At 43.7% G+C, this 12,018-nt stretch overlaps 2 protein-coding genes across 5 annotated transcripts in view; both read left to right on the forward strand.

The window, feature by feature from the left end:
- Positions 1–9,426, forward strand: part of LOC147016941 (alpha-protein kinase 3-like) — a 66,764-nt gene extending 57,338 nt beyond the window's left edge. For all 4 annotated transcript variants that reach the window (XM_085846188.1, XM_085846191.1, XM_085846190.1 and 1 more), the window contains one exon: positions 7,831–9,426. In XM_085846188.1, the coding sequence (XP_085702314.1) occupies positions 7,831–7,918 (88 nt within the window). In that variant the 3' untranslated portion in view covers positions 7,919–9,426. The remainder of the gene's footprint in view (positions 1–7,830) is intronic.
- A 1,920-nt stretch (positions 9,427–11,346) lies between these two features.
- LOC147016943 (FSD1-like protein) overlaps positions 11,347–12,018 on the forward strand; it is a 117,803-nt gene continuing 117,131 nt past the window's right edge. Inside the window, exon 1 of the mRNA XM_085846219.1 lies at positions 11,347–11,675. Coding sequence (XP_085702345.1) covers positions 11,670–11,675 — 6 coding nt within the window. The 5' untranslated portion in view covers positions 11,347–11,669. The remainder of the gene's footprint in view (positions 11,676–12,018) is intronic.

Raw genomic sequence — 12,018 nt, forward strand, 5'->3', positions numbered from 1 at the left:
TTTACCACGGACCTGGGATCGTCAAACACGTTACCGTTCTTGGACGTGTTGGTTGATAGTTCCAACCTTGCTTTCACAACATCCATCTACCGGAAGCCGACCTTCACAGGGCAGTATACTCGGTGGGACTCCTGCAGCTCCACGAGGTACAAAATTGCCTTGATCAATATCCTGGTTAACAGAGCACAGAGGATTTGTTAACCTTGTAATCTTACTGCTGAAATTGACAAAATCATGAATATACTCGGTGAAAATGGTTATCCTGAGCATATAGTTAAGAGATACATACACAAGTTTCTAAACATGACAAAAGATTGGAAGATTGGTCCAGACAAATGTCCAGTCCATATCAGGATGACCTGGAAAGGGAAATCATTACGAAGGTTTGAAGTACAAATCAAACATATTGTATCCAACACGTTTCTGGCTGTGCAACCCAAGTAATCTTTACCTCTCGCCGTTTGCTGACGTCAGTCAACAAGGATGTGCTACCCACATCACAAACCAACAATGTTATTTATGAGTGTAAGTGCCGATGTGAAGCTCGGTACGTGGGCCGAACAACACTAAGATTGGCTGATCGGATCAAACAACACGTCCCCTTGGCGATTTGAAGAAAGATTGTGAGAATTAGAACACAACCAGTACGAGCATGTAGAAATATCCAGCAACCACCAGCCACTATGCCTGCTTCATCTGCCATCGCACAGCACCTGGTTGCCAACCCTATCTGTGCAGACCAGTACAATGCAGATATGTTCAGGATATTGAGCCGAGGTCGGAGCTCATTTCATTTACGTATGTTGGAAGCAACCTTCATCCTTAGCACCGATCCAATACTATGTTGTCAAAAGGAATTTGTACGATCTCTGTGTCTCTTTCAGCATGGAAAGATCAAGGGAAGTACGGTAACAAATGGTGAATGGACCTTAGGGGAAACCCATCCCCCCTCTCTCAAGGATGTGGTTGCAAATGCCAATCATCGACGAACTCTGCTCCAGCCAATGGGAGCTCGAGGTGAAGATGATGAGCCGACCAATGGGCGTTCGGATTGACCGTGTTGTCATTACGGCTGAACCAATCAGCATCTACCTGATTGAGACCTGCGTATAAAGCACACGCCTTCACTTCCTTCTTTACTTGCTGCGATTTTTTTTTACCCTGAGAAGTGCAGCACGAAAAGCTTCGGGCACCATTATGTTGTGTTTGTTTGTATCCATATTAAAGTTCTGTAATATGGAATAGGCAAAGCCAAGAAGCGAACATATAATTCTTCTTACATTCGCTTCTGACTTCACCTATAACGTGTTCACAACTGTATACTTGCCAACTATACCGTGGTACATGTAAGCGCTGCACAGCTGATGATTTTGACGCAATTTCCGGTTACTTCGGCCTGGATTCGGGATCAGCGATCTAATAATGTAAATCACGATTAAAAATTATTTTTTCATGATGCGGGAGATGTCTTTATTAAAATTAACTTTGGGGAAAAAATAATTGAATAAATAAACAATCACTTCTGGTCAAGAATAAAAGAAAATACAAGTTCCGGAAAGAGTTTCAAAATCACTCCCGGTAATGTTAAATACAAAATAAACACTTCCTGTCATGAAAAAAATCACTTTAGGAAGTATAAAATTAACTTTGGGAAAAAAATAATTGAATAAATAAATAAACACTTCCGGTCATGATCTCCCGGCATGCATCATTCCCCATGAAAAAACCGGAAACAAAAAAAAAAACCAGAAGCAAAAAAAAAACGGAAGCAAAAGGATCATAGCCAACGACACGGATTCACAATTGGCAGGGGTATTGTGTTGTTGTTGTTGTTGTTGTTGTTATTGTTGTTTCCTATTCTCTCACGTGCACGCATTAAGTATGAAGCTCACTGCGTTCGCTATTACCAAACATCTCTTTAATCATTAATTTATTAAAATTTTCAGATTTCACTCCAGGTTTTGACACTTAATTAGTCCACATGCTCCGATCCTCAAATTTGAGGACAGATTTTGATTATATACTTTAATTAATCCATGGAAAGTCATCGTGGTTCTAAAGTGAGGCATTCTTGAGCAGGCAGAAACAAATGGTGGCTTGAGACCCCCACATGGGAGAGCGGGCTGACCGAGGATAAGCCTGTTTTTGTTTTATCATGATGATATGAGTTAATTATCTTAAAAAGGGGTGTGGAAATTTACCCAAATACCCAATGTTCATTCCTGCACTCCCTTGGAGTTCCTTTAGTAAGCATGAAAAGCTTCGGTCTGCTAAGTTTCATGGTTTTGGAGTTACGGAGGAGACACACTGACTGACTGACTGACACACACTGACATTTATTATATGTATAGATGGACATCGGCAGTGGACATCTTTTTGCTTCAAACCCAGGTTTTTTGGGCGGTTTTTTCGGAGTGATCGAGACGGTGGTCTGTTGCCTTAGACGCCACCCAAATAACTATGTGTGATATAAATGACTTTTTGGGGCTAACTTGGTGTAATATATGGTAGTTATCTTCCATATTGAATGTACCAGAATAAACATGAGGTAATTTAATTGTGATAATAGATGATATGCATCGTTTTATGAATAGAAAAATGATGTCTACCTGCTGCTAATGTTTGTGACAAAAATAGCAATCCCTTCAAACCCTTTCAACTTCTTAATACCTGGTGTTGGCTTAGAGGTTAAGGTGGCTGGCTTGGGATCTTAGGGTCCTGAGTTCAAGCCCTGTTGGCTGCTGAATTAACACCAGGTGGGGTTGACTCAGTCTGTCATCCTTCTGAGGGTGGAAAAATGAGTACCAGTGTGCTGGTAGAGGTGCACAGCATCAGGGGCTCTAAGAAATGATAGCTACCCAGCATCCAAACTGCCATAAAAAGAACAGAACAGCTTCTTATAGTTCTCAACTCTGCAATGTCTTTTATGTTATTTTAAGTATGTTGACAGGCTGTCGGTATATTTTAAGTATGCTGACAAGTATAGGCAGGAAAAGTCATGACTGCCACATCGTCCATGAGCAATGATCTAGATGACGTCGGGGAAGGATTTGTCCAGCCCACACAGAGGAGAGGCAAAGTGCATCATGGCTGAGGGTGGGGCAAGAGTTATAAGAGCACATGCTGAGAACCTCACCGAGTCCTCATGTGAATTCCTGTGCTCTCTGCTACACCTCATCTCACAAACCATGCTCACTCTCCTCCTCATGCCCCCAGGATCAAACTGCAGCCTAGAGCTGTTTGTGTCATTTCAAGGGGTCAAACTGTATCCTGCTGGCACAGCTGGGATATTTCTTGTCTTGTTGGACTCAATTGTGTATCTCCTGAGATGTGAAATGGGTCCATTAAGACATAGATAATTTAGGATCCCATTAGTTTGTTGGACCATGGGCATGTATGCTGTGGAGGGTTAAGGGTATTTTTGTTAATGATTGTTTGCTCCTCATTGTATCCCCACCCCCCCTGCCCCGCCTTCGTGTTCTCTGATTACATTATAAAACCACTTGGGTTCCGGGTGAAGTTGGTTATTTTTGGTGAGTAAAAGAACGTCTGTCATATACCTTGTCTGTTATGCTTCCCTCTGTTACACTTTCCTGTCTTCATCCTGTTTCCAAGTAATTATTGAATTTACTTATTCTTATATGTTCAGGATCTGGGCTTACAAGTGGCCCCATGATTCAGGGTATGGTTTCATCCATTGAGGTGTTGTCACATTTGGCCTGCTTTGTGGGCAGTCGTGACCCACAAACACCTGACAATATGTTTAAAAATAATCCAACGTCAAATGTTCATTCTCTAGAGTCTAGATCAATATCTAGCAATACTATAAAACTAGGCTAAAAGCCCATAAAAAAATGATGGGTTGGAATTATTTTATTTGAAATATTCAAGGAGACTGGAAGATATGATCTTTCGTAGCAAGAAGCATTATTTTAAAACACTACATATACAAATGTGACCCTATTTTCTTTATATTCTGATGGTACAGCATTGTGAGCATGCCAAAGTCAGAAGCTTCGGCCTAACGTCAGGTGTGCTGATATCTTATTTATTTATTATACATCCTACGGACGTAAAGGAACACTCGTTTTGCTCTGCGTGCGATGCACATCACGTGCAGCGAATTTCACCTCCCTATGCCTTGTATTTTAAATACTTCTGTTTTTTTTTTTAAACGCTTCTGTACACCGCCCTTGGAGGCCCAGTTGCAAGTCACTGTCTACATTTCCAATAGAAGACATAATTACTCTTTTATGAAAATTGTTTTTCAAGTTTTTTTATCCTGAAAAATAGGTCATAGTGAACACAGTCATGTTAAAAGAATAGCCTTTGAAACCCTTCTTAAATCATCCTCATGAAGTGTGTCAGATAAATACAATGTGTTTTATATAAGTAGATAACACTAGCAATATACCACTGCAGAATTGTGGACACTCTCAAACTTATAGACCTCTTTATAGAGGGCTCAGTTGACAATGAATCATAGATCGATGTAAAGTGAAGACATAAATAGGTCAGGTCAGGTATGGGAGCATGTGCCAGAACAGCGCGTCGATGCGTCCACTTTCCGCCGGTACTCCAGGGGTCTCCGTCTGGCCACCCCCCAGGCAGATGCCAGGCCCATCCCCATCTCCTTGAGATGATGGTCAACCTGTTGCAACCATGAGGCACGTGGTCGGCCCATTGGCCTCCTCCACTCATGAGACTCCCTCGCTGAGAGAATCTGGTGAGCAGGATCAGCGTCAGGAAAACGAGCCACATGTCCATACAGCCGCAACTGACGCTCACGGACTATGCAGGTAACAAATCTCATCCGAGTCTCTCTCAGCAACCGCTCGTTGGACACAAAATCCGACCAGTGATAGCCAAGGATTCTCTGAAGAGACCTGGTACCAAAGGAATTAAGTCTCCGTCTCAGATCCTTGGTCAGAGTCCAAGTCTCGCACCCATAGAGCAAGACTGGAAGTACCAAGGACCTGAAGACTCGGACTTTCGTCCTCCCACACAGGTACCGGCAGCGCCACACCCGATGATCCAGTGAATCCATGACTCCCCAGGCCCGACCCAGACATCTATTGACCTCTGACTCGCAGCCAGCAGAGACATGAATATCACTGCCAAGGTAAGTGAATCTCTCCACGACCTCAACATCCTCACCACAAACAGACACAGACAGGACAGCAGCATCCAAGATGTCACCGAAAGCCTGGATCTTAGTTTTGACCCAAGAAACCCGTAATCCCAATGGCTCCGACTCCTCATTCAGCACCTCGAGGGCCCCCAAGAGGATGTCTAAGGTCTCCGCAAAGATGACTGCATCATCTGCAAAATCAAGGTCCGAGATCTTGACATTCCCAAACGATGCACCGCAACTTGATCTCTCCGACATCCTCCCTAAAATCCAGTCCATACAAGTGCTGAAAAGTGTGGGGGCAAGTACACATCCCTGACGAACTCCAGTAACAACTGGAAATAAGTCAGAGATGGTACCACCACACTTCACAGCACTATCAGTACCAGAGTAGAGTTCAGACATCAGATCGATCAGTTTTGGTGGCACCCCACGAAGACCAAGAATCCTCCAGAGGACATCCCGATTCACTGAATCGAACGCTTTACAGAGATCAACATAGGCTGCAAGCAGCCCCTGCCGAAACTCTCATCTGCGTTCGGTGAGGACACGAAGTGCAAGGATACGGTCAATCGTTGACCTCTTTGGTGTAAAGCCTGACTGCTATGGACGCTGGTGCTCAAGCAGATGGTGGCGAACCCTATCAAGAATTATCCGAGCAAAGACCTTGCCCGGCACTGAGAGCAGCGTCACCCCTCGGTAGTTGTTGCAGTCTTGGCGATCACCCTTCCCTTTCCAGAGAGGGACAACAAGGCCCCTCTTCCAGTCAGTTGGGATGATGCCTGTGTTCCAGGCAGAGCACAAAACTGCATGCAACGACACGAGTGCAGCATTTCCACCAGCCTTGAGAAGTTCGGCATGGATGCCACAGATCCCTGGAGCTTTGCCTCGTTTCAACTGGTTCATCGCAGCCCGTGTTTCCACAAGCGAAGGTGGACCACAGTTGATTCGAGGATCAGCAACAGGGATTGTAACACCCTTGACGTCCAACTCGACAGCTGGGGGATCAGCCCGGTACAACCGCTCAAAGTAACCAGCCCAGCGGGCCTTCACTTCAGACTCCTCTGTCAAGAGCCTACCACTCTCTGCTCGAACTGCAGTGCTCCGAGGAATGGGCTTGGATGAACGTAATGCGCGAATTCCCCTGTAAGCGGGATGAGAATCACCTGTCCACAGGTGATACTCTACCCCCTCACAGATTCCTCGCACATAGGCCTCCTTGTCCACCCTCAGTGCAGGTACAGTTTTACGCTTCAGCTCCCTGAACAGCTCAGCTCTGCCATTCAGCCTGGCCCTGCGACTCTAGTCAATGGTATCTAGTGTCCTTTGAGAGACAAAATTCTTCTTTGCCCTGCCGTGAGCTCCAAGGCATCCACCGGCAACATCAAGGACGGTGGTCTTGAAGGCGCTCCACAACTCTTCAGGACCCCCCAAAGCACCCAGACCCCCCAAGTGTCCACTCAGCCTATTCGCAAACTCCTCAGCTACTCTCTCATCCCTGAGCTTGGCAACATCCAGCCTAGGCTGGGATGGTACCATTCTCCAGGATTTAAGGTGCAGCTTTAGAGTTGCTACAACAAGCCTGTGGTCAGTATTGAGGAACTGAGCACTCCGGTAGACCCAGCAGTTCTGGATCATCCTCCAACGACCGTCAATGAGGACATGGTCAATCTCCTTTGCCACACCGCCAGCGTTGGAATACCAAGTCCAGCGATGAGCTTGTGGGCGCTGAAACCATGAACCAGCCACCCTAAGTCCATGACTTCTTGCAAAGTCAAGGAACTTAGTGCTATTCTGGTTCATAGTTCCTGACCCATGGGGACCAACACACACCTCATAACCATCCCTATCAGTTCCAGTCGATGCATTGAAATCCCCCAAGACTAGAAGTGTATCTCGTCTGGGGCACTGATCAACCACAGACTCGAGCGTGGCGTAGAATGCATCCATCACGGTGAGATCACTCGCCTCAGTCGGAGCATAAACAGAGACCAGGGAAATGACACCTAAGGAGTGACGAATCCTTAATCTCATAATACGCTCGTTGACCGGTGTTACCTCAATTATCATTGGGGTCAGCTTATTGGACACAGCTACAGCAACTCCTTGAGTATGGTAACCATCACAGCGACCAGACCAATAGTAGGTGTAACCACCCACCATTATCTCGCCGTAATCTGGTCTCCGAACCTCAGAGAGAGCTGCAATCCCGATGTCCAAACGCTTGAGCTCAGATGATAACAGAGACAGGTGATCATCCTCTCTTAGGGATAGGACATTCCAGGCACCCACCCGAAGGGACCGCCTCAGCTTAACCCAATGCCCTGTACATTCTTCGCTCTCGCGTGCCCGCACGTGCGTGGCCCGGAAGTTGGCATATTATTCGCAATTTAGTTTTAATACCCAATTATTCAATTAGCGCCAAAGTATTTTACCTTTTCGCAATGTCGTGGTAAGGAAAAACAAAAAGAGAAGAGAAGAGAGAGAAAAAAAACATAAATAAATGGGGTGATTATGTTTATGTGAGAAATATCAGTAAGTAAGTAGTTTTCTGTAATATATTTTAATGGTTAAAAAGGGCCTGTGAATATGTTGGGGGCAAGCATGATTACGTCGTGGTGCATTTCCATTATAATGTGACTTCCTGATAAACAGTTATTCATGTAATACTTTTGATTTTTATTTCTTGTTACCCCAAGTCCTTCCACAGCAAGCAGGATGTCTGCTCCTTCAACCATGAGTGCTACAGGAATCGCAGCTTTTGCTCACAAGAAATCCAACCAATAACCACATCAACACCCTGAGAATTACATCATGATTGACTAGATTCTACTCACTCAGTTTATATCGGAGTGACATACAATCTCGTAATGCAAGCTAGAAACCATGGAACTGTACAGGTCCTGACTTGCTGGTGATTTGCAGCCTTTTGGAGTTCTGATGTACTTAACTTACTCGGTAATAATCAAAATCAAAATGTGATTGATGGGCAAATACACGAAGCACCACGTCCCGATTCAACGCAAACATAAACAGGCCAGAAATGGCCTAAAAGTTTGTACGATAGAGTACAATATGGGTGTGACAGCTTCAAAGCTCACATAAGGAAATTTTGCTTTGTTCGTGCAACTATTTAAACTGACCATGCATAATTGTTAAGTTAATGAGCTGAGTTGTCTGCTCTGAATCAACCCGTAAAGAGAAAATTGTGCAGTTGCTCTTTTGGAAATCAACCTTTTGCTCATCAAGTGATGTAACAGTTATAGTTCAGTAGCTACGATTCCTCTGAGCTGGATTACAGTAATTACATAATATTGAACTTATCGTGAGTCTTAAGGTCAGCTACCTGATTAACTTTACCAACAAGATTGCATGACCATCTCAGTTTGGTGTACATGAATCAGTCAAGTCACGATGGAATTGCTGGTCCTTCGTCATCTGCAAAACCTGCATGGGTTTGTGTTTCATCGTATTCTGAAGTTCTGTACAATGGAATGCCAGAGCAAGATGTATCAAAACGGTGGAAGCATTTTCTTGGGAGATGCTATGGTACCATCATCCTGCAATGGAATTGTATATGAGTGCCATTAGTATGGCCAAGTTTTATAAACTTCCACATCTATTGAGGCAAAATGGCCACCGAGTTCCAATACACAGACATGTGTGCACATTTATTTGTGGTCTTGCAATGCACATTTGTTTTGGCAAACTTTCCTTGAATCCTTGTTTTGAATCTGTTGAATATATTTTTATTAATTCCAGAAGTCTTTGCAGTTTAAATTGAGGACTGAGATAAATTTACTGTTCAGGAGCTACATGGATGAACAACAGGTTTTATCACAAGAAGTGCCAATCAAGCCTTTTAAAAGTGACCCAGGCTATCCCACATCCAGGGCCAAATTGAGTTAAATGCACTAAAGTAACCTTTCAGGGTAAATACACCTTTGTTGTAAATGGCAAGCATGCAGCCAGCACATGCTGCCCTTCATTCACACGGATAAAACGATTCTACGTCACATCTAGAATTTGTTGAGACGTAAAGTGGTTTTTGAAGGATCAAATATGGCCGGCCCATGTTCATTGATGATCAGGATGAAATGTTTCATTCACAAGCATCTCCTTTTGGAGGACGATGAGGTATATTACAAAAATTGTTTTCAACTTTTGATCCCTTTTTCTTGTATCAGGTGTGATAATCTTGTTTAGTTCTCAAGGGCTCGACCAAAGGTCACATACACTTTGTTTCAAGTCAAACAAACATCACATGAAAATAAAAAATGATGACTGTTTCACAAGGTATTATTTGTATACCAATGACTGTGATTTGTTGTGGGATTTAGATCGGTGCTTAATAATTGCTCAAGTACATTGTAGATGTTGAAATGATTTGTTGGTGTTCAATAATATCAAAATACAAAACAAGCAGTCATAGACTGGTACTTACAAAATTGTCAACTTGACCTCTGACCTTGTTTAATAAAAGCTGACTCTAGAGAAGGTAGCAACGCAAACCAGAAGTTTCTACGATGATTCTGTACCAAACCATCAAAAATCAAATGTTTGACCTCACTGTGACCTTGACCTTTGACCGATTTTGACCAATATCTAATCAGCGCTAGGAATCACCCTCCTGAATCACGTGGTGTAATTTGACATTGGTAGCTTCTTCCGTTCTCGAGTTATCATGCCTACAAACAAACAAACACACACACAAACAAACAAGCAGTCATAGACTGGTACTTACGAAATTGTCAACTTGACCTTTGATCTTGTCTAATAAAAGCTGTCTCTGGAGAAGTCAGTGTGTGTCCATCAGACATTTATTCGTATAGATTATAGATCTAGTCGCTTTGTCAGATTTACCAAGTGCTGTCCCATCCTTTGCTCGATCTGAAATACCTGTTCTCCATTTATTACTTACGAAATCTTTATGATGACTTCCGTCATCTGTTTGTGTGTTTGTTTGTGTGTGTGTGTTTGTCTGTCTGTAGGCACGATAACTCGAGAACGGAAGAAGCTACCAATGTAAAAATTTTGAAAAATTTGGATTTTCAAATGGCCAATCAGGCAGATTTGATTAGATCCCCTGGAGAACAAGTGTGCCAAATTTGATGCTTGTATCATCATTTGCACGATTCCTCTCAAAAAATGCTGTTATCTGCCCCCCCACTAACTGTAAATGGACCAGTGTCTGCCATCTCAGTTTAATGCATTATTTTCACGAGTACGTGCCCATAAAAAATAAATAAATAAATACTAATAAATAAATATTCAAACCGCGAGCAACAAACAACAACCACACAGGCCGTTTCTTCGCTCTCGCGTGCCCGCACGTGCGTGGCCCGGAAGTTGGCATATTATTCGCAATTTAGTTTTAATACCCAATTATTCAATTAGCGCCAAAGTATTTTACCTTTTCGCAATGTCGTGGTAAGGAAAAACAAAAAGAGAAGAGAAGAGAGAGAAAAAAATTTACTTCCTGATTCGGAGCATACCAGCACTCCGATGTTACCGAAATTTATACACCGTCTAATATGAAAATGATCATAACTTGGGGCATTGTGTTTATCTATAAATGCGCATAAGAAATCGAGAAATTATTAGAATACACGAAGTCATCACTCTCCGGAAGCCCAACGTTGTAACCCGTAATGGGGAATGCGGCTGAGCTGAGCTTCCCCATCGGCCACGCCCACGCAACAACGTGTCTTGTCATTGGTTTGGTAAATAAATGGCCATAACTTGGGAAGCACTTGTCCAATTAATATCAAACCTTGAAAAGGCTCATCCTCAGATCCCCAGCAATATACCTGGCAAGTTTCAATGAGATCAGACCAGTGGTTGTCGAGAAACAGCGGTCGATCACACACACACACACACACACACACACACACACACACACACACACACACACACACACACACACACACACACACACACACACACACACACACACACACACACACACACACACACACACACACACACACACACACTGCTGGAATTATAGATAGATTATCTGAAAAAAAAAACACAAAATAAAATAAAACACCATGAATACGTGATATAAACAAATCTTGTGTAAGCAGCGAAAACCGTGTCCTGGGACTTATGACTCACCCTGTGGATGTGACCACGTGTAAAGCAGGTTGGCGTCGAGACGAGCCAAACGTGACTCCAAACACGCTCCAAGCTCCGCCCTTTCCCCATGCCTTCCCAGCCGAGGGAGGGACTCGCCACTGAGGGAGGGACCCGAGGCCGCTGCGAGATCAGAGGCGGCTTCACCTCACTCCATGTAATTATATGAGTTCCTTCACAAGAAATTTCAGCGCAGAAGACCGAAGGCTGCGTTATTGATTCCCAACTGATGGTTGTTTGTCCGTCTCCATCCTTTTTTTAAAAAATGCTGACCATCAAGCAAGGAAGCATGACGTCCGATGTTGTTTGAAAGTCTTTGGCATGACTCGTCCGGGGTTCGAACCCCGTGACCTCCCAGACTAAGAGAGCAGGCGACACGCCAACCATTTACACACCCCCGATGCTGGTAATGTACATCGCGAAATTGCCGAAGACGTCGTTATTTCATGTTTTTTTTTTTTACATCAAGTTGTTGATTAAGTTTTAAAGTTTTTATTGGTGACATTGATCTTCCATGTGTGAAAAATAATCCAGTAAAGCAAGTTTCGTGGGAAATCGATTATCATCCGTTTCGTTGGAGTGCTTGCTTGAGTGCTTAAGCCACTTGGCGAGCGCTCAACAAGCTCATTGGTTATGGAACACACCCCAGTTCTCTCTTCCCTTGTGCCATGGATGGGTGATTGTGTACATCTGTGCTCATTGTGATGTCTGTGAAAGGGTCTTGTCAAGGGTCCCCAGCAATTTGGGGG

The sequence above is a fragment of the Eptatretus burgeri genome, chromosome 11 (genome assembly GCF_056783735.1).
Source record: "Eptatretus burgeri isolate ZD-2024b chromosome 11, Ebu_testis_v1, whole genome shotgun sequence".
Classification (NCBI taxonomy): domain Eukaryota; kingdom Metazoa; phylum Chordata; class Myxini; order Myxiniformes; family Myxinidae; genus Eptatretus; species Eptatretus burgeri.